Consider the following 21,598-nt stretch of genomic DNA (forward strand, 5'->3'; position numbering starts at 1 on the left):
CCAGCGATCAGGCTAAGACCCTGGACTTGGCATCAAAAGCTGAGTGACCCTGGGTAAGTTTCCAGCTCCCTGAACCTTCTTCCCTCATCAGTAAAATCACCCCAGCGATGGTGGTATCTGTCCTGAGAACCTCACGAACAGCTGGGGTGGAAACATGGACTGTGGGGTCACAGACACAGGTGCCAGGCCCATCCCGGTCACTCATCGGCTGCAGGAGCTTGGACCACCTCCGCCAACCTCTCTCTTCTTATCCAAGAACTGGGCATAGTGAGTCGTGCCTTAAAGAGCATCGTCATGGTAACAAGTAGTGTGCAGGGGTCAAAGAAGAAGGGTCACATCTGTTTAGGCAGGAGGGGGCCGTAAAGGAGGTGTTCTTTCATTTTCACTTAGAGGGTTTCCACTTCAGAGATGGGAAGGGAGGTATTTGGGGGCAGAGGCAGCAGCCAGACGGAAGGTGTGAAGGTGGTGGACGGTGGGAATTAGAACACATCTATCACCAAGGACGGGAGTGGGAGCGTCCTACCATAAGTATAGTGATGGTAGCTGCCATCCCTCGGCCTTCGCCCAAGCCCAGCACTGCGCTCAGCCCTCTGCACAAGTGGTCACGTTCAGTCCACCCGGGGACCCTGGGCCCTGGGAGCGTAACTGGTCTGTTCTGCAGATGAGGACACAGGTTCAGAGAGGTGGGTTCGCTTGCATGAGACCACACAGCTCAGAAGTGCCAGAAGCGAGATTTGGCCCTGCGTCTATGAGACCACGGAGGTCCCCCTTCCACCACTACTAGCACTGCCGCCAAGGGGAACGGTCTGTGCAGGACACCCCATGCCGTGAGGGGCGCTGGAGGTGGCAAAGCCTAGGGGGTGCAAACAGACCCAGGGGGGCTGCAGGGGAGGGGCTTCCAGGGGAGGCCGGGGAGCCTGAAGTTAGAGGCAGAAAGAGACAGGTCAGGGAGACACAGTGACACTTTGTCCTCTTGACAGTTTGGGCTGCTCTGGACACCTATCCCAGACGTCAGGCTCCATGGTCCTTTCGCTTTCCCTCTGGGCCTGGCCCCACTGACTCCCCACCCTGCTTGTGGCCCACCCAGGGACGCTGTCCAAGGAAGGGACCATCACCCAAGTGGGGCAGTGCAGGGCCGCATGGAGTCTGCTGTGCAGCGTGGATGGTTTGGTCACCGTTAACAATGGTGCCAGATGGGCCTGGCAGCTGGCAGGTGTCCCAGCCAGGAGCTGGCCCAGGAAGCCATACTGCCAGGGAGTTCAGGCTCATGCCCATTCATCTAACAGATAGATAGCCAGGACCTACTATGCTCTGGGCTGGGCTCGGTGCTGGAGGTACAGAGAGAAGAATGTGGGCACCACCCTGCCCTGCAGAGCTCGATATGGGGTGGGGGAAGAGGCGTAACTAATCCAAGGAGGACGTGTGTGAGCACATACGGCATCACTTGTCTCCAGCGTGGTGCTGCTAGGATGCTCACTTCACAGCTGGGAAAACTGAGGTTCAGAGATGATAAGCCCCTTGTCCGATGTCTCAGCATCAGTAAACGGCAGAGCCAAGGTTTGAACCCAGGTCTGCACACTGCAGAGCCCTTACCTGGTTTGAGTAGGCAGAAGAGGGCGTGGGAGAGCCTTCTAGCCAAGGGGCCAAGCTTGAGGGAAGCCCCAGGGGCTGTTCTGTCCCTTGTCCAGAGCCCGCTGTGTCTGCTGCTGTCCCCTGTCCCACCTACCCTCTTGGGGGCTGAAGGAAACAGACAAAATTGCACCCACCTTGCAAATAAGGCCCTGCAGCATTTTTAAGGACTTGCTGAGGACCCCAGAGCTCAGTCTCCCTGAGTCCTGGTAAAACCAGAAGTGACAGTTTGCACAGCTGCACAGGTCCCCAGCTAAAGAGCTAAAAGGCAGGGTTCGGTTTGGGAGTGCACCTGATAAGGGGTGCCCTGCCCTCGTATTGTCACTCCCCTGGCCCCTCGCACAGGTTGGGGGCTGTGCCTGTCTGACCCTCCAGTGTTCCATTGCAGCTTTAGCCTCACACATTCCTCCCTCCTAATAGAGGTTTATTAGGACACCCCGTCATAGAACTACCCCTGCTTCCTTGAACCTTCCCCAGAGGACCTGACACAAGCCCAAATCCTCTAGGTCCTTTCTAACACCCTGTTCCTGAAACACCCCGCGGCTCTCTGTATTGTGTGCTCTCTCGTTGCAACAGGACAGTCGATCCGACTTTGCTCAACTACGGGCGTGGGTGTGTTCTTAGAGGTCTTTAGCTGGAGATCACTGTAAATTGGAGACCCAAAAATGTCCCCCTGAACAAAGCGTTTGCCTTAACTAAATGTAGCACTGCAGGGAGGGGAGCAGGACCTGGTCCCTAGCACAGCAGGAAACAGCCTTAGAGGGAACTGAGAGGGAAACAGCCCAAGGAAGCGGCTTCCAGAACTATAGCCCTTGCCCCTAGGAGACCCGCTTGCTGGTGAGAGGAGGGATGGATGATGGAGGCAGAGGCTGGAGGTGGGCTGGGGGCAGGAGGTGTCACGCCACTTTTCACTGGCTTTAATCTTAACTTTGCATGTTTTAATGTGAAATGTAATTACAGATCTAAATTCTGCTGGTGAGCTCATCAGGGCTGACTGATCAATTAGACTTAAAAGTGTTTGGGTCTCAAAGATCTCTGACCCTGGTGTGTCGTCTCAAAGCCCTGAGAAATCCCTGTCCTGCTGATTTGCTCTCTTGGGGAGCTGTAGGGTTAGGAGAACCCTTAGGCAGCCTGAAGACCCATACCTACCTCTGAGGCCCCCACCCTTTTGAAATCTGCGAGGGATTTGGCCCAGGAATTCAGAAACGTCAAATACACATTATTTATTGCATTACCTCCGTAGGAAGCCATGGCAGATATCACTAATGGATTACCAAACTCCTTCCTGCTGCATCGGATCCAGCTTCAGGCTCCTTACCACAGCCCTTTAGGCAGCCACTACCAATCAGTTGGAATTGGCATTTCTTGCCCATCCCTGGGATAAGCCCTGTCTCAGCAGAACAGAGTTGGACAAGGAAGCTGGATTCTGATCTAGGAAACCCGGGTTGAGTGCTGGTTTTTCCACTTGCTGCCTACGGCACATAGGATTCATTACTCTACCCGATGGGGCGCCAGTTTGTCCAGGTAAAGTTAGGGTGATAATCCAGAACAAAAATCCACATAAAATAATTAAATGTGAAAGTCCACTGTCTACTCTCAAATTCTGTACAAGTTAAAGATGCAGCAGCCAACGAGGGACAAAGAAGAATGCCAGCATCCTCAACATCCTGTGAAAAGCTGGTGTGATTACCCGCCGGGGGCACTTTAGTGGGGCTGCGATCATTTTTCTTCCCTCAGCTGTTGTCCTAGAATGGAAGCCAAGCGTCCACATTCAGGCTGCACAGGGGCTGCACTCCAAACAGCCAGCTGTCTCCAATAGAACGAACGCAGGGCACACTCACCAGCCTTCTAGTTTTTGGAGGGGCCCCGTGGCTTTGGCTGCTGGTGGGCGCCCTCCCCTTGGGCTGTTCTCTTGGCTCCAAACATCCCAAGGGAGGTAGATGATTTTTTATAGGCAGGGAAAGCAGTTGTCAAGTTTCTTTACACTTTTTCAATCATGTTTATTATACAAGTACGCCTCTGTCAAATCTAACCCAAATATGTTGTAAAAAAAAAATTAGGAAATCCAAACAAAAATGTAAGTAGAAACCACCCAGTAATCCCACGATTTAGAGATAAGCATTATTAACATATAGAATGAATCCTTGCATCTTTTTTCTATGGTATATTTACACTCATGTTTCTTTTACAGGATTTGGATCATTCTATACCTACCATTTTATAATTTGGGTTTTTTTTCCCCACTTAATAGATTGTGAACACTTTTGCCTAGTAATAAATATATAGGCACCATCATTTTCAGTAGCTTTATGATATTTCCTACAGTCCCTTATTGTTAAATATTTCTTCTTTAATAATAAGCTCCCTATTGTTGGACATTTGTTTCCAGTTTTTCTCTGTAATGAGCAGCATGCACTGAAAAGAAAAAAAACAACCCTATGACTCCACTGATGAATCTATTTCCTTCCGAGAAATTCTCAGACACGGAATTGCTGGGTCAGAAGGACGCACATTTCCAGGACTTGGATAGGCATTGCCAGATTGCCCTCCTGAGAGGTCGTACCTAACTCCACCCACCACAGTGGAGTCAACGTTTCTCTCTCCCCGCTGACACCTGCAGGTGGAGATCCACAGGCTTAGAACTGGCTCCAGCTGCCAGTCCTGCAGCCGGACCCCTGAGGGCTGCAGGAATCAAGTTCCTCCCCTTCCATGCCCCATCCCAAAGCGCCTGAGAGAGCCCGTCTGCCAGGTAAGGCCAGGGTCCCGATGCCACCCGGTGCGGTCCCCCGCAGACCCCAACCTCCTCCCCTTCCACGTAGGCGCCTGATGTCTCTCCTTGAGGCCTGCAGCCCACACCTTGTGACGGGACAGCGAGCTTCTGAGCTATCGGCAGCCTGATTTCCCTCTACAGCTCCTACGGAGTTAACAGATGTACACACGTCTGAGGCAGTCATGCGGCAAGAGACTTTGGGGCCAATCCTTCCCGTTTTGACAGTGTGTAATCGAGGTGAAGCCATAAATTTTATAAACAAGAATAAACGACCCTCAGCAACATATGTCTGCTCGACCCTTTCCAAGGTGATCGTAAATAAAGGCACCTGCTCACTGGGGAGGGACGTGGGCACTGCAGATGGCCAAAGACAAGGGCCAAGGGTTTGTGCCTTGGGAGCAGCTGGTGCGGGGAGGACCCCCAGGTCCTGGGTCAGCTGGACGCCTTTCTGCCATTTATTCAATCCCTTCCCCAGGCTGCCTTTGCCCTGGTGCACGCTGAGCGGGCCTGCTGCTCACCCTTCCTCAGAGAGGTAGCTTGTAGGGGGCTTCTCCCGGGTTTAGGTCCCCTCGTCTCCTCCTCTGCCCCAGTTATTTGTCAATCATGTCCTCTGTCCCAAGAGGGCACCTTGTGGGAATCCGAAGACCAGGTTCTGCTGCTGCCCGCAGGGAGTCCTCGGGCACTGATCCCTTTTGGCTCTCGCTGTTCTGTGACCGGGTCACCCTCCCTTTCACTTCGGCCTGTTGCTCCTGGAGCCACATCCCCCTGGGCTGGCCTGGCCCAGGACCCTCTGGAGGCCCCCATCTCCCACCGGCTCGGGAAGTCTTAACAAACCAGAGGTGCTACTCCCGGTCCTGTGCGCTCCACCTGGGCCTGAGCTATTTGAAAGTGCTTTGAAAAAGGATAAAACCTGATTCAAAAGTAGCTACATTTTATTTTTGTTGAGCTGCTGCCGTGTGCCAGGCCCATGGACATATTTCCTGAACCCTTGGAAGTTGGTATCATTGTCCCCAAAAATAAAAGCTGAAGATTGAGGTTCAGAGTGGTTACAGATGCCCTCACGGTGACTCAGCTAGGAAGTGACAGAGCTGGAACTTGATTTCAAATAATAATAATCAAAACAATAATAGCTAACATGAGACGGGGGAGCATGCTAAGCCTTTTAAACATTGCCTCGTTAAACTCTCCCAGTGGTCCTGTGGGGGGGATATGATTTTCATTCCCATTTTACAGTTGAAGAAGCAAGTCCAAGGAAGACGGAACGACTTGCCCAGAGTCGTGATGCTAGGAAGTAACAGAGCTGGTCTTGGACCCAAGTCTGCCTGAAGCTGACACCCATGCCGAGCGTTTGACTGTTCTCGCACCACAAGCCTGGGGCTCCGCAGAGCCAGCAATGAGGCCGCTGGAGCAGGCAGCCCTGTGCACGGACTCACTCCTGAAGTGGGTGCTGCACTTGAGAACTGAGAGCAGAGGTTCTTCCCCGGGGCTTCCACGGGTTGTACGCAGACTGCTGTATCTACTCAAAGAACTTCTCTTGTCCTTTGCAGATGTTTCACTACGGTGGGAGAGGATGCACAGAGCCTTCATCAGGAGTTTGTGAATCTGTGGAGTGGGAGAGCACCGGGACACCCCCAAAGTTCCTGGGTGTCCCCCAACCTTCCAAATCCCGGTGTCCCCAACCAGCTCATCTCCTGCCTCTGCTTGCACCCAAGCATTGTCTTCCACGATGGACTCCAGAGAAGAAAAGTGACAGGTCAAGGCAAATGAACACTGCACCCTGGCTGGGCTGCAAAGGGGGCCTCAGTCCTCTCCCTAAGCAAGGTGGGACCAGCGTGGGTCCAGTATCGCCAGTGGGCCTGTTCTAAAGGGAGGGGTGAGCCACAAATCCTCCCAAGGCACTGATTTATGTAGCATTCATGTGGAATTTATTACACAAAGGATTTTATTCAATTAAACTTGAAATGTGTCTGGATTCTTAAAGGTTCAGTAATGATAACTGGGACAGAGGGATCATAAAACTGTAGGGGTTGTCGGAGGAAGGTGTGAGGGTGCGGTGGGGGGAGATGAGGGTGACATTGCGGCTGATGGGGGATTTGGTACCGGGGACGTTTGTCATTGGGATGCGTTACAAGTTCGGGTTACGAAAATTACTCGGTGAAAAATGCACATTAACAATAGCCATGAAGTATCAGTTAAGGGAAAGTAGGTTGAGAAATGAGACAGCAGAATCTATTAGTGCCTGACATTGTTCTCAGCGGCCCAGGGCGTGATTAAAATGACTGTCAAGTGGCAGTGGGGGGAGGAGCACTGGGCCGGGAGTCACAGGGCTGCGTCCCTGGCCCACATCTTGGCACTGACTCCCTGACACAAACTGGTTTGCAAGTCTGTTTCCCCCCTCCTGCCATAGACAGTGCCTCCCTCGGGGTTGCTGTGAGGTTTCAATGCAATGATGTTTGTGGAGCCCCTGGCCTGGGGCCTGGCATGTCAAGCCCTTCGACAATGCTGGCTGGTGGGCTTCTCGCCGCTGGAATATCCAACCACCTCTGACTGTGGCCCTAAATACGATCCTGAGAGCCAGACCTGGACCAGGGAGAGGCAGGTGGAGCACTTTCTTGGGTGCAAAATGTATGGGAACACCCCCAAATCCAGGAAGCAAGAGAAATAACTTTCATGCAATTTTTTACAGAATTTTTTCCACTGCAGTATTTTTTTTTAAGATTTTTTTTTGATGTGGACCATTTTTAAAATCCTTATTGAATTTGTTACAATATTGCTTCTGTTTTATGTTTTTGGTTTTTTTTGGCCGCAAGGTATTTGGGACCTTAGCTCCCTGACCAGGGATCGAACCCACACCCCCTGCACTGGAAGGTGAAGTCTTAACCACTGGACCACCAGGAAAGTTCCTCACCGCGATATTTTAAAAAATCAAATTTATGCAAAAACAAAATCTATGATCGACAAGGTATCACCATTATAAGTAAAAACAGCCTGCCATTTCTCTCCCGACCTGCGTTGCTGTGTGATGCGGACGACCATTTACAAGGGTTGACAGCGGTTGCAGACGGGCTTTATATACAGTCATGTGTTTCGATCACAGAGTTTTCATTAACTTTTCCCACTGGGTTCGAGACCGGGGAGGATGTTTTGCTAAGTGTACGGGAGTGAACACATTTTTCCTTTTGCTTCCAGCTCCCACATGGCTATGTAAGGTACAGCAGAGGAGCGAAAGTTTCAAACTGACCCGTCCCCTGGGCGAGCCCTTCCCCAGCAGGCCGCCTCAGTTCTTCCCAGGTCAGTAGCACAGGACATGCCTGCACCTGCATGTTTCTCAGGGGTGTTTGTTTCTCGGGGATGTTTGCTGGTGGAAGGGATGATGCAGGGGGTGTGGGACCTGGGAACCCAGAGTTACCATCTGGCCTGCGACAGCCCCTCCCAGCAAGGGCTGCTGGGGAGGGGATATGGCTACAGGAAAAGGCCTTGTTTCAGAGATCATCCCATGAGGACGCTGTATCTACTCAAAGAACTCCTCTTGTCCTTTGCAGATGTTTCACTACAGTGGGGCATGTGGGACTTTTTATTATGTACGTCCTGCTCCTTCCAGGAAGATGCTAAGGTGTGGGCAGGACCTAGTCACTTGATGGATTTGCTGTGGGCTCTTGGAACATAACCCTCCCCGGTCCAGCCTGAGTGCCTGCCCGACAGTGAACCACCTTTAGCCTGTTCTGTAATGTTCTCAGTTCTGTTCACACAGGCCGAGTGCCCACCATGCACCAGACCTGGCGCCAACTGCTGGCCGGGGCCACTTCCTGGAGGGTTTTCACTTTCACTCACGGTCACCTGCACCTCAGCCACTTTGCCCAAGTCCAGGAACAAAAAGGACCCAGAAGGGACGAGATAATGATGTTCCTCCAACAAAATGAGCAGGTAAGGTGGTTAAGAACGAAAGCAAAGCTAGCACAAAACTCATCATTTTAATGTTTCCTAACTGCTGGCAAGGATGGCTGGAGGGACCAGACTTCCGAGCTTCAGGCTAATAAATGATGGCTGGATGGAGTTCACTGGGCGTTTCCGCCCTGACAGTTAGTGAGAGCCTGCCCTTCCCAAGTTGTTTCCTGCAATTAGTGGCGTGGAGTCTTCAGGTTCTCAGGGCTGCCTCCTCGCCCTTCATAAATATCCCCCTTCCCAAGGACACAGCTGGCACTGGCAGGGTCACTTCCTAGCGGGAGGGAGCAGCAGTGACAACTGAAATAAAATACAGCTGTGGCCCGGATCTCAGAGGCATAAACCAGCCAAGTGCAACATTAGAGAAGTAGGTCTGGTCTGCGTCAGTGTCGCTGGAAACATAAGAGCTTATAGTCTGAAGCTGAACGCAGTTCACCTCTGACCCTGGACGCCACCTGCCCAGGCAGGACATGCCCTCATTAAAGTGGTGGTGTTCCTCTCCCCAGGATGTCCGTCCCTTGATGGAGGAAGGCTCCCCTTTAGAGAAGATTCTCCGGGCTGCACCCTCGCCACACATGTACTTCAGTCCAAGTGTTTCCGAGGCCTCGCCTGTCAGTCTGCAGCCGTCCTTCCCCCTTGATGAGTGGCTCAGAGGTGACTAAACTCCAAATCCTGTCTGCCTTACTCTTTATAAATGTGACATTTTAAAGCCCCTTTGGCACAGGTAAATCACAATTACATTTCCAAGGGCCTCTGGTACCATTCCAAATGAGCTGCCAGTGGAGGGCATCTGTCTCTTTCTCTCTCTCTCTCTCTCTCTCTCACACACACACACCCACACAGACACACCCCACACACACCCTCAAGCCTTTCCCACTTTTATTCTTTTTTGGAAGGCTGAGGAGAGCCCAGGGGAAGGGGCTAGAATTCTCCACCGGCCTCAGCTCCTGAAGGAAGTGGGGGACCCTGAGAGGAAGCGGAGTCTGGACAAAAGACCAGCTTCTGGCCCCTCTGGGTGAGATCTTCAGGAATCAGGACACGAGGGCAAAGTCTTCCTTTCCCGTTGTCACTGTGGAGGAGTCTGCAAAGCTCCCTTTTTCCATTATTTCCAAGCGCCTCAGGCATGGACCGACAAGTCATTTTTCTTGTATATTTTTTCTGGATTCCCCTCCTTCATGGCTGTGTATCTGGCTAACGTGAAGAGATAGTCACTGAGTCTGGAGGGGCAGAAGAAGGCAAATGGAATGATCTGAAATGAGAGATCAATGCTAACAGGGTCCTCCCTATATTAGCCTTCTAGGAGGAAATATCAGTCACGTGCCCCAGGAGCATCGGGTGCGACAGCGGGTGCTCAGCCCACCTGGGCTTGATGGATGGCGCTCCAGGTCAGCTTCCTGAGAGCCCAGCGCCCGACTCTGGCGCCAGGGCTGGGGTGGTTCCTGCAGGATGAGGCCACTACCCTGTCTGACCTCACAGGGCTGGTGATTTTGGGCCACTCCCTGGTTTCTGCACCTTCCAGTGAACAGGACTGGTGCCTCCCAAACTGGGGTGTGCACACAAGTCAACTGGGGATCCTGGTGACATGCAGATCAGATTCTGATTCGGGAGGACTGGCTGGGCCAGGCCCAGGATTTGGCAGGTCTAAACTGTGCCCAGGTGATTCTGGTGCTGCTGGTCTACTCTTTGAGTAGAGGGAGCCTAGAGCAGGCTTCTCAAGCTCGGCACTAGTGACATTCGGGATCATTCCTTGTGGCTGGGTGATCCTTCGTGGCAGGAAGAGGGAGCTGTTGTGTGCATCGTAGGACACTGGGCAGCACCCCAGCCCCCACCCACTTGTCTCCAGACATTGCCAGACATCCCGGTTGAGAAGCACTGGCCTGGAATGTTCTAGTGGGCTAGACCCTAGTGCCCCCCTCCCTTCTTTCTTTGACCCGCGGCGATGGGGCCTCTGGGCAGGGCTGGATGGGGAGGGAAACAGGAGAGGCAGCAGCGAGCCTGCCCCTCAGCGGCTGGCAGTTAGCTTGCGAAGCTGCCCTGTGCTCTCCCTTGTTTCCGGGCCGCACGGACCCCACCCTCCTCTTCTCTCCCTGCCCCAACCCTACCCCGCGGCCAGCTCCATGCCAGGTCCTGCTGGAACCTTCCCTGACCCGTGCCCCCTCCTGGAACCATGCCCCCCTCCTCCTGATGCCTGGCTGTCTCTCTGGGAGTGTGGTGGGGGACTGGGCAGTGGAAGAGACTCCGCTCTGGGTGATCGCCCCCGCCGCAGAGCTGTCATATGCTGGTTCCTCATCTGCACGGTGATGCCTTCCTTGCTAAGAGAACGAACTGGCTCAGCCCACACAACCTACATGGCTGGAAGGCTCCCCAGGATCACTACTGTGACATGAACAGAACGGTCCTCACTCCCCTCAGGCCCACTCCCCTCCCAGGAGGAAAGGAGCTGGTCAGGACCATCAAAGCCCAGGCCATGTCCTGGGGGAGGAGTGACCACATCAAGGGGCCAGACCCTGGCTGTGAGGTCACTTTCTGGACCCCAGGCAGCTCCTGGGGTCCCTCAGCTCTCAGCCCTGGCCTGGCCCACGCTGGAGCCACACGAGCCAGGGCTGGAGCCACGAAGTGCCTACCTTTTCAGAAAGACCCTCCAGATCCCATCTGAGTACCTGTTTAAGAACTTGGCCACGTTTGCATCCGTCTCACCGGACTGGACAAGAGGCACCACGCTAGAAGGGGAGGAAACAGCATCACACTACGTTACGGGCTCAACACGCTTGGGGGCAGGAGCTGCGTCCTGAGTCAGCATTTCACTCCCGCTGCAGCCTCGCCAGTCTGTGTGCAGACACGCTAGATGGTGCTGTCTGCTGAGCGCCAGTGAGCTGGCAGCCCCTCCATGCACATCGCCTCTGCTACGTAACTCCTGCTGGGAGGTGCTCGCCCCAAAGCGAGGCCCCAGGTTTGTGTCTCCTGCCCCAGGGGCTTTGTCACCTGGGCACGGGTTTGGTGTCCTCAGGACCCCCCCCTCGGCCATTCCCTGATGTTGGGCCTTTGGGTTGTTTCCAATTTTTTGCTACTCTGAGCACTGCTGATGTGGACAGCTTTGTACAAATGACTTTTTTCCTTTTGAAGCTGAAGCTCTTTTGTGACTCAGCATCACTTTAGGAACCACTTGGCCCCAAGGGCCTTTCATGAAAAGTGAAATCTTTATGACATGGGGCTATGGACGGAGCTCAGGTATGGAGCAGACACACCTGGGCTCCAATCCAGACTCTGCCATGGACCACCCAGGTGACCCTGGCCACGGTGTCACCTCTGAGCCCCAGCATCCTGACTCCAGTAGAGTGGGGGCTGCCACCACCTCTCTCCCAAGGTTACCACAAGGAATCAATGAAATAATGGATACAAAGTGCCCAGCACGGTCCTGCCGGTTATACAAAGTAGGGCTTTATTCCCATTTCTCTGTAAAGCCGGCTGGCAGCCTGGCCTATGAGTGGTGTAAATGGAGATGCTGCAATTACTCTTTTTTTTTTTAATTTACTTTTTATTTTTTTGCGGTACGCGGGCCTCTCACTGTTGTGGCCTCTCCCGTTGCGGAGCACAGGCTCCGGACGCGCAGGCTCAGCGGCCATGGCTCACGGGCCCAGACACTCTGCGGCATGTGGGATCTTCCCGGACCGGGGCACGAACCCATGTCCCCTGCATCGGCAGGCGGACTCTCAACCACTGCGCCACCAGGGAAGCCCCGCAATTACTCTTTTAAAGTTTCCTTGAAAAGGCAGTCAGGAGCTTCTGGCGGGGGGCAGGGGGGTGTCCCTCCTCTCCTGACTGAGTTGGGGGATTGGGGTAGCAGGTGGCTGATCTGGGCCCTTCTCCACCCAGCAGCCAGCATGTCATCTCATGGCCTAAAACCCATCAATGGCTCACAGGATAAAGGCTCTCAGGATAAATGCAGAGCTCTCGGGGCACATGAGGCCCTGCCCGGCCTGGCCTCAGCTCAGCCTGTAGCCTCGTCATGCCTCACGCCCCTCACTCTGGACCAGACACTCGGCGTCCTTTGTGTGTGTTCCATGCAGACTGCCGCCTCTGCCCTTGCTGTCCCCTCACCCTGGGCACTCTGTCCACTGTGCCCCCAGTACCCCCCATGCCCAGTCCCAGGCTGGGTCACTCTGGTGCCAAGTACTCTCCCTCATAGCTCTTATCATGGTGTGGAGCTTTTCAATCCTTTCTGCTCAGCTGAGACCACCCCCACCATTTAAATTAACCCCAGGAACAGGGAGTCCTCACTGAACACGCACCTGAATTTCATACCACGTGAGTGTTATTATAATTACAAATAATCGCCTAGACCCGCTGGGCCTCCCCCTCCCCTTTCCTGGAGCTGCCTGCTTCTGCACAAGCTCTGATCCCGACGTGCTGTTCCGCCCCCACCCCACCACCCCCGTCAGGATCACTGTCTCTCTGCCCAGGCCCCGCTCCCCCGGCCCCGCACCCCTGTACCGTCTCTCAGCTCGGCGGCACACGGCCCGACAGAAATGCAGTGCGGAGCTGCTCTTGCCTCCGGACTGAAAGGAGAAAGCGGGTGTTGGCTGGAAGGGTGGGGGGAGGGTGCCCACTGCAGGCAGGGAGCCTGGATGGACGGAGGGACACACAGGCCCCGCCCATAACAGGCAGTGTTCTGTCTCCAGGGGCCCTGCCGGGGCACACCCACTGGGTACCCCTCTCCAAAGCAGGCAGGACTGGGGAGGGAGCCGTGACGGTCTGGAGGGGACTTGGGGGCTGGGGGAAAGCTTCTGTCGCTGTTAAAAATTAAAAGGGGGGAGGCTGAATCCCTGCCTGTGTGTTTTGGTCAACACACTGGCCCGCAGCCACCCCCAGGTTGAGGCAGCCCAGTACCTACAGGCAGGATGAAAGCCGTGAGTGGGGGCAGCTGGCTGGAGTATCTGTCGATCCACTGCTCCAGCTCCAGGATGGGCCCTGCCTCGAACGTGGCATGTTCTGTGGAGCCAAGGAGAAGTGGCCGTGAGGCCACTGCCCCAGGATCACAAGGAGCCCACCCCATCCCTTCCACCTGGGTGCCCACCAACCATTCCCCTGGCTCAGAGGGACTCTCTGTCTCAGGCTGCACAGGCCAGGTTGACAGGGGTCCCAGGAGACACCCAGGACAGAGTCATTCCCCCCGCCCACGGGCCCAGGCCCCCCAGGACCCTCTGAGCACACACAGTGGGTTCAGGGAGAGAATTACTTAAGTGAGCCTCCCTGGCTGAGGAGCGCGGTGTTGCCAGTGCAGAGCCGACGTCCTGCAGGGAGCATTGGATCTGGGGAGGAATGGAAGGCGTGGGTGAAGACCCTGTTACACGGGCCAAGCGGGGCTCTCGTGCGTCCACGTGCAGGGCTGGGCCTGCCGGGAGCTGTCAGACCTCTAAGGAGCCGGCATTTACAAAGGCTAATCAGCAAACTGTCTGAACCTGCAGCACAGCACGTCTGCCCTGTTGGGAGGGGCCCTGGGTGACGCAGACGGGGAGTGTCAAGCACCCAGGGATAGTCAGGAGGAGTCTTCTCACCCCGACCCTCCTCTCCCATGTGCCGGGCCCTTCGAGGTTCTTCTTTTCTCTAAACTGACGGCCTTGGTTTTCTAACCTATAACACTTGGGCGGAGAGACCCAAATTGACAGTGCTTTTTAAACTATACAGGACAGGGCTGTGCCCTCTGATGAGACAGCCACCGTGGCAGTGTGCCGGGAGCAGGACACAGTCGGTGAGAGTAGACGGTGCCCACCCGGGAGTGGACTGGAACCTGTTGAGCCACCGAGCAGCAGACTCTGGGTAAGTTCCTTAACCTCGTGGCGTCTCTGTGGCTTCCGATGGAAAGGGGCGTCACAGTACTACTCCGCGCCGGCCACCTGCGGCGTTTACCCCGGGGGCTGGAGAGAGGTGGCCCCAGTCTGGGAATCCGATCCCAGCCCCGCTGATTCCTGGCTGTGCGGCCTTGGGCTGAGCCTCAGTTTTGTCCTCTGTAAAACGTGAGGGCTGGCCTCCACCTCATGGGCTTCTGCAGGGAGAGCCGGGAACAGGCTGCCTGGCCTGCCATAGGCCTGGAGCAGCTCCCGGGGGCCAGGCGGGGAAGCCAGCTGAACAAGTCACAGTCTGCACCCTTGGGGCGCCCAGGCCACACTCCTGGTGATGCTTGCCTTTAGAGGCAGAAGCACAGGAGCTGCGGAAGCCTGGGAGAGGCACCAGCTGGAGGCAGGGGTGGCCAGGGAAGGCCCCGGAGGAGGTGATGTTGAAACTGTTACCCAAAGGACGTGGTCTAAAGCAAGGGAGGGGCTCATCACGCCACTGACCCCCTCTTCCCTCTGCAAACCCCGCTCAGAGGTGAGCAAGGCAGACAGAAACGACCACTGTAGACGCCAGCAATTCCTCATTCTGAGGCTGAAGACCAGTCTCCCTCGTACAGGAGGTGCCTCATTCATAGAATGTTGCAGCAGTTTAGGCCTCCCATCTTTCTGCAGCCCCTCACTACCCTGTGTCTGCTCCCAGGGGCCCCAGTGGGCTCCAGCCTGGCCTGGAGGACTGAAGCAGGCCGAGGGCTGACCCTCCAGGGAGCAGCTGACTCAGGTCAGCACGCAGACTAAAACCCCAGGTACATTCTCCATGTTCTGGGGGTGGTGGCCCTGCCTCTATTTCTGAAGTCCTCTCTGTGGGCCAGAGCCCCCGCTGCCTCTTAAGGAACAGAACAGTAATTCTAAGAACCCTACCATCCCCCCCACTGAGGGCTAACCACAGCTGGGCCTTTCAAGTCTCTCAACCTCAGGGCCACTAACACTTTGGCCCAGGTCATCCTCTGTCACGGGGACCGTCCTGTGCGTTGTAGGACGTTTAGCCTCATCCCTGCCTCTACGCACTAGATCCCAGTAGCACCTCCACCTCCAGTGTGACAACTTAAAACATTTAAGTTGCCCAGACAACTTAAAATATCTCCAGACATTGCCCTGTGTCCCCTGAGGGGCAGAACTGCCTGGGCTGAGACCACTGCCCTTCACATTTCCCTCTCTGAGGCCAAACCTCACCACTCCCCTGTGAGGGAGGGTCATCTCTGTGTGTCCCCATCTTACAGATGAAGAAACTGAGGCTCACAGAGGGTAAGTGGACTAGTCCCAGGTGACACAGAAAGGAACTGATGGTCAGTTGGCAAATCCAGTTATGGCCACCAGGCCTTGGGGTTGGAAAATCCCAGCTCGGGGTGAGACAATGTTACTCACTTTCTGAAGCTCTTCCACAAACGGGTGGCCCTTTTCTGCAATTAATTCCATAGCAAACCTGTGAGGAAGAAGGAAGAAGAATTTGCCTCGAATATAACATCCCCAGGCCCTGTCTTGCTGGAAGGCAATACATTCTCAGGGGATTGGCCATTTTGCTAATTGAGCTGTCACAGGAAGGCCGTTATTTTCTTGCTGACATTGAGGAACATCGTAACCTTCCATGTGGTTGGGGGTATTTGTTTTTCGCCGCTCATCCAGCCAACAACTCCTCTTTCAGCGCCTACTCTGGCCAGGTCCAGGTGGTTCAGTATAAACAGAGGTGACACAGGCCCCGTTAGGCAGGACAGGGAGATGTGAATCAGATGTCACACGACTAACAGTGAAGTTGCAAACTGAGGTCAGTGCTCTGAAGGAAAGGGTGAGAGTCCTGGGATATTTGGCCTTGATTAGGGTTCAGGGAGGGCTTCCTGGAGGAAGCAATGCTGGAAGTGGGACTCTGAAGGCTGAGTAGGAGTTCGCTGGTAAGGCTGGGTGGGGCAGGAAAATCAAAGTGCCCCCGATGCAGGTCAGGACTGTGGCCCTGGCCTCCCTCAGAACACTGCACCCTCTTCTGTACCAGTCAGGGTCCTGGCCAGACAGTGGTGTGTTTGAAGGGTTCCTTGAGAAAAGCTTCACGAAGGGACTACTGACAGAGTGGGAAGGCTTATGGGAACTGCAGATGGATGGCAGAGATGAGCAAAAGCAAGAGCCTGAAGGGGCAAGGGAGGGTCAAAGGCACTACCAACCCTGAAGAGAGCTGCATTCTGGGCAGAGGCCACCGCCAGGAGCTGGGCAGCTGGGAGAAAGCAGTGGAGAGCCCCACAACTGCCAGAGCCACACAGGGCTGGGGGCAGGGTCACACATACCCCTACCCCTCTCACCCTCGTCCGATCTCCTGCTGGTGCTGCCCATTGGTTGGACCAACTCTAAAGCCAGAGGACAAGGGAATCGGGGTGAGACCATCTCCAGGCCAGCCTCACAGGCACAGGAGAATGGCTTTGAAAGGGCAAAAGAAGAACTACTGTGCATCTTCTAGCCCATCTTACAATCAGAACTAAATAAGCACACATGTAAGCTGTCCCGCGTTGGTCTTCCCCTCTGGATGGTGAGGCGGGGGCGTATGCCTCAAGCCTGGCACATTGGAGATGCTTGGGAATATCTGCTCACCGAGGATGTTCCCACGACAGAGGCCAGTGGGAGGCCCCTCCCCATGCTCGCTCCATCCCCGCTCCCACCACTTGTGGCTGCCCCTCCAGCGTCTGTCTGCTCCGCCCCGCCCGCTGCACCGCACCTGCAGACCGCAGGCTCCATGAAGGCAGGGCTGAGGCTCCCCACTCAGCAGAGCCTGGCACACGCAGATGCTCCGCCAACATCTGAGGACGGAAGAATCCACAGCTGAGCTGTGGCCAGGCCCCTGCACCACATCACCTGAGGGATGATGGCCTGCTGATTTGCTAATTCTAAACAGCCGATGCTAGAACCCGCCTTCCTGCCCCTCTGCCCACTTCATCTTGTGTGCACTTCCCCCTCGCCACACCCTTCCCCCACACACCAAGGGGTCTGCCCTCTCTCCTCTGCTGGCAGACTAGCTACATTATCTTTCCTGAGAACCTCACTTAGGCCCATCACTGAGAAATGGCCACCATGAACAGGTAAGTTTTAATAATTATGATGATAATAATAGCTAGCATTATGATTGGTGCTAGGTACTGTCCTAAGGGGGAAACATGGAGTTCTCTCATTACATCCTCACAAGAACCCAATGAGATTGGATACTATTACTAGGATCACTTGACAGAATAGGAAACTGAGGCTCAGAGAGGCCAGGTGATTTGCCTGAAGTCACACAGCCAGTCAGCAGTGGGAGAGAATTTGAACCCAGGTCTGTCTGATTACCATGATCTTCACCCACAAGGCCGAGTCAGAACTTGTGAACTAGTACTTATAATAACTGCAGCTCATGCTGCCAACGGCTTGCTGAGCATGGTGGCCCGAACTTTGTTCTCAAATATTGGCGGCCCCTCCCACCCCTGCTGCTGTCACATGTGTCCACGTCCCTGGCTCTGGCCAATGAAATGTGAGCAGAGGTGGCGTGTCACTTCGTGGAAGCTTTAAGAGCCAGCGTGGGCATCACTGTGGGCTTTCTTCCCTCTGCCACAATTACTGGTGTTGTTCTAGACAGAGGCTGTCCCACCAGCCCGGGTCCCAGAGTGAAGGCCAGGCAGAGAAGAAACATACGCAACCCACGATGGGCTTGCAGTGAGAGGATGAAATACGCCTTTGGTGGTTTAAGCCACGAAATGTGGGGGTTGTTCGTTACACCAGCATGGCCCGGCCAATCCTGACTACTTCCCTGAGTCCACCTTCTAAACTCTGGCTGTGTATATGCTTAAAAGATAAGCCTCCCGAAAGGGATCATGTCTGATGCCCTGTGTACTGTGCTCGACTCACCTGTCACTTTGCACGTGCACCTCAATGGCACACACATACGAGCAGAGTGAGGGAGCAGGGATGGAGGGGCGAGGCAGCATCACGCGGTGAGGGACGGAAGCCACAGGCCAAGGAAGGTTTATCGAGGGCTGGCAGCCTCTGGGACTGGCGGGCACTCTGGAGAGCTGCACATCAGTCATGCCCTCTAACAACCAACTCGAGCCCGACCTCAAGGCCAATCCCGTCCCCCTTACCCAATGGCTGAACTTAATTCATCTGTAGTTCCCACGGCTTCAAACACCTGGTCGTCTTTCGGTCTCCTTTCTCCGGTGAAGGTGCTGGAAAACCCTGTGAAAATGTTTTGCTGCCCAAATTAAAGAGTTTTTTTTTCCTGATATGCTCTTTTAAAGCATTTTTCTACTTGAAGGATAACATACACAGAAAAGTGCTCGAATCATAAGTGTACAAGTTGATGAATTGTTACTAACTGAAACAGACCTCTGTGATCAGCATCTAGATCAAGGAATAAAACAGGAGCCTCACCCTAGAGGCCCCTGTGTCCCCGCTTTCAGTCACTGCCCCCCTCCCCAGGGGTAACCACTGTCCTCACTTCTTCCCTGATATACTTTATTTATTTATTTATTTATTTTTGGCTGCACTGCTTGGCTTGTGGGATATTAGTTTCCCGACCCGGGACTGAACCCAGGTCCTTGGCAGTGAGAGCATGGAGTCCTAACTGGACTGCCAGGGAATTCCGTCCCTGGAGTCTTTGGCTGGAGGGCATCAACACTGTCATCCCTTTGCATCTTTTCTTTTCTTATTGTGATAACATAAACATAATGTAAAATTGGCCATTTTAACCATTTTTAAGTGTACAATGGCATTAAGTACATCTATGAATGTTTTTATCTTCTTACTACATAAATATACCCCCAAAGCAATAAATACTGGTAATCTGCGTGGTTTTTTTTTTGGTGGGGGGGGCCATGCCACGCAGCATGCGGGATCTTAGTTCCCCAACCAGGGATCAGACCCGCGCCCCCTGCAGTGGAAGCGCCAAGTTCTAACCACTGGACCGCCAGGGAAGTCCATGCGTGGTTTAAAACTTTAGAAAATGGTATCATACTGATATGTTCTTCTGCATCTTTTTTTTTCTGTACATCATGTTCTGGCATTTTTTTAAATTATCAAAGCAATATATGCTCATTACAAAATAAATAATAGAATAAAAGTATGTACAGGAAACAATGAAAGCCCGTCTATTTATTCCCCTCTCCCACAATTCAATCTCTCTCCCAGGTAACAGTCCAAGGTATAACCTTTCACAATGTTCTATGCACACCTGAACACACATATAAATATACACACACACTTTTATCCAATGGATTCCAACTATTTGGATTGTTCTGCAACTTGCTTTTATCACTTAATATATCTTGGGCATCTTTCATTTCACATCATATTTGGGTGACGCCTATTGAGATCTGTCACATACTTTTAACGTCTGCAAACAATTTGGAAGAACTTTAAAAATATTTTAAAGCTATTATTTATTTAATTCTCATTCCAGAATTTTCCATCAATTTCTAGTGCCGCGTGGCATACAGGATCTTAGTTCCCTGACCAAGGATCGAACCCATGCCCCCTGCAGTAGAAGCGTGGAGTCTTAACCACTGGACTGCCAGGGAAGTCCTAGAATTTGGAAGAACTTTAAGATGGAATCTGCCATGTCTTTCTTTGCATTTTTCACCTGTCCCCACCCTACCTTTGTCTCCTGTTTTGGTGTAGATCTTGGGGAGCTTGGGTGTCTTCGAGGAAGGCTGTGGCCTAAGGAGAAATAAACATCAAGAGACGATGAGTGAGGATGGTGTATATACTGGGGCATGTCCTTCAGTGGGTCACAGTTTGCTACCCATATCCTCAGAGGCAGCACTTACCCCCTTCTGCTTGGATCTCTTGAAATCTTTCCCCTCCGTTCCTCTTAGTTTTAAGCCCTTTGTGGGCAAGTTCTATGTCTTGCCACACCCGCATCTGCAGAATAGCTGATGTAGTGCATTGCTCAATGCAGACGCTCTATAAATATTGGCTGAAAGAATTTATCGATCACTTTCCATAGTCTCTGCACTGGGCTAAGTGAATTACAGGCATTATCTCCTTGAATTATCCCTGGAATCTTCCCAAGCACTACCTATGATGTTCTTTTTTTTTTTTTTTTTTTTGCGGTATGCGGGCCTCTCACTGTTGTGGCCTCTCCCATTGCGGAGCACAGGCTCCAGACGTGCAGGCCCAGCGGCCATGGCTCACGGGCCCAGCCTCTCCACGGCATGGGATCTTCCCGGACGGGGGCACGAACCCGCGTTCCCTGCATCGGCAGGCGTACTTTCAACCACTGCGCCACCAGGGAAGCCCGTTCATTTTGTTTTTGAGGAATCTGTAGCTGACGGGATGAGACTCTTCCTCCTAGGTCACCACGGGAAGAAACGGTAGGGCTGGGATTCTTGCCCAAGACTATCGACACCCCAAAACTGTTACCTCTGCTCTACCAAGCCAGGGACTCTTGGAGGGAAAAATCCCTGGGCCATTACCATACTGTAAAGCTTCATGTATACTCCGAAATGGAGAATTGCCAAAACAGGGTTCGAAAACTGGCATTTTCAAATAGCAACACCTTTAATAAAGACTTCAACATTAAAATGTGACATTAAAAGGTTATTCAAAGGTTAAATTACTGGATCTGTGAAATAGATTAATCCATTATTAAGTCAGGTTCTGAGGTCCGGAAACGGGGTGCAAGTTTCAAGGTATATGATGACAGCCATCTTTAGACCGTATTGGTGTATCTCTGTGCCTTAAAGTATAAACTGCTTTGGAGAGAGGTTAATATCCGAATCGAGGCCCCTCCTGATTGTGAGGCCAGGCAAGATGACCCTCTTGGCTCACATGGGATATGCCCTGTCCTGATGGATGCTGGGCTTCGTTTGGACTTGTCTTGCGCCAAGAAACCTTGGTCTCTGGCTTCCACGGAGCCCACGTTGCCACGGTGACGTCACGACTAAAGAGGACGTCACCTGGAGATTGCTGCGGTGACCTCCCAGCGGTTTGACGTAACCATGGCGACAACATAACTCAGGGCAGGTGCCTGAGTTACCCTCCCAGCCAGGTACTCACCTGTCCCCGTCTTCCACGCCCTGGGGGCCGCGGCTCTGGAAACGGGGACACAATAGCTTGCGGGCGCCGAGGCACCCGCGCAAGCCAAGGCGACCTCCCAGGCCCCACACAGCCATGGTCCAAGGATCTGGTAGGGGACTGACCCTGCCAGGCTCCCGTCCAGACCCCGGGGTGACTCCACCTACCTCCGGCCGCACCACCCATCAGCCGCCATCTTCCATTGGTCCGTGGCTCTCTCCCCAGGGCGGGACACTCCCAGAGACTTGTTTCTCATTGGTTTACGGAAGGAGTTGGGCGGGGAAACCCGTGAAGACTTAGTTAGCAACAGCTATTGGCCAACTCTCAAGCCAATTGGTAAAGGGGCTCT

At 53.6% G+C, this 21,598-nt stretch overlaps 1 protein-coding gene and 1 long non-coding RNA gene across 2 annotated transcripts; one reads left to right on the forward strand and one right to left on the reverse strand.

Moving 5' to 3' along the window:
* The first annotated feature begins 907 nt into the window (after positions 1-907).
* Positions 908-9,183, forward strand: LOC132598386 (uncharacterized). The gene is made up of 6 exons (XR_009566509.1): positions 908-4,378; positions 4,541-5,839; positions 5,947-6,220; positions 7,589-7,690; positions 8,151-8,323; positions 8,848-9,183. It is a non-coding gene; the product is annotated as an uncharacterized lncRNA (long non-coding RNA).
* On the reverse strand, positions 4,414-21,385 carry MMAB (metabolism of cobalamin associated B). Its single transcript, XM_060311031.1, has 9 exons — positions 21,232-21,385; positions 19,829-19,890; positions 18,318-18,411; positions 15,595-15,652; positions 13,578-13,650; positions 13,233-13,330; positions 12,833-12,897; positions 11,002-11,061; positions 4,414-9,558 (listed from the first exon to the last, which is right to left on the reverse strand). Exons 1-9 carry the CDS (start codon positions 21,345-21,347, stop codon positions 9,459-9,461), a joined length of 726 nt encoding a protein of 241 aa, XP_060167014.1. The 5' UTR covers positions 21,348-21,385; the 3' UTR covers positions 4,414-9,458.
* Positions 21,386-21,598: the final 213 nt, after the last annotated feature.

The sequence above is a fragment of the Globicephala melas genome, chromosome 13 (assembly GCF_963455315.2).
Source record: "Globicephala melas chromosome 13, mGloMel1.2, whole genome shotgun sequence".
NCBI lineage: Eukaryota > Metazoa > Chordata > Mammalia > Artiodactyla > Delphinidae > Globicephala > Globicephala melas.

Bases quoted from the DNA above. Each gene is read 5' to 3' on its own strand.
- MMAB (XM_060311031.1), bottom strand. From the start codon at position 21,347: ATGGCTGTGTGGGGCCTGGGAGGTCGCCTTGGCTTGCGCGGGTGCCTC. The intron at 15,653-18,317 runs GTAAGGGGGACG...TCTTCCTCACAG, and splicing joins GAATTAAGTTCAGCCATTGG to GTTTGCTATGGAATTAATTG. The intron at 13,651-15,594 runs GTGAGTAACATT...ATTCCTCCCCAG, and splicing joins TTGTGGAAGAGCTTCAGAAA to ATCCAATGCTCCCTGCAGGA.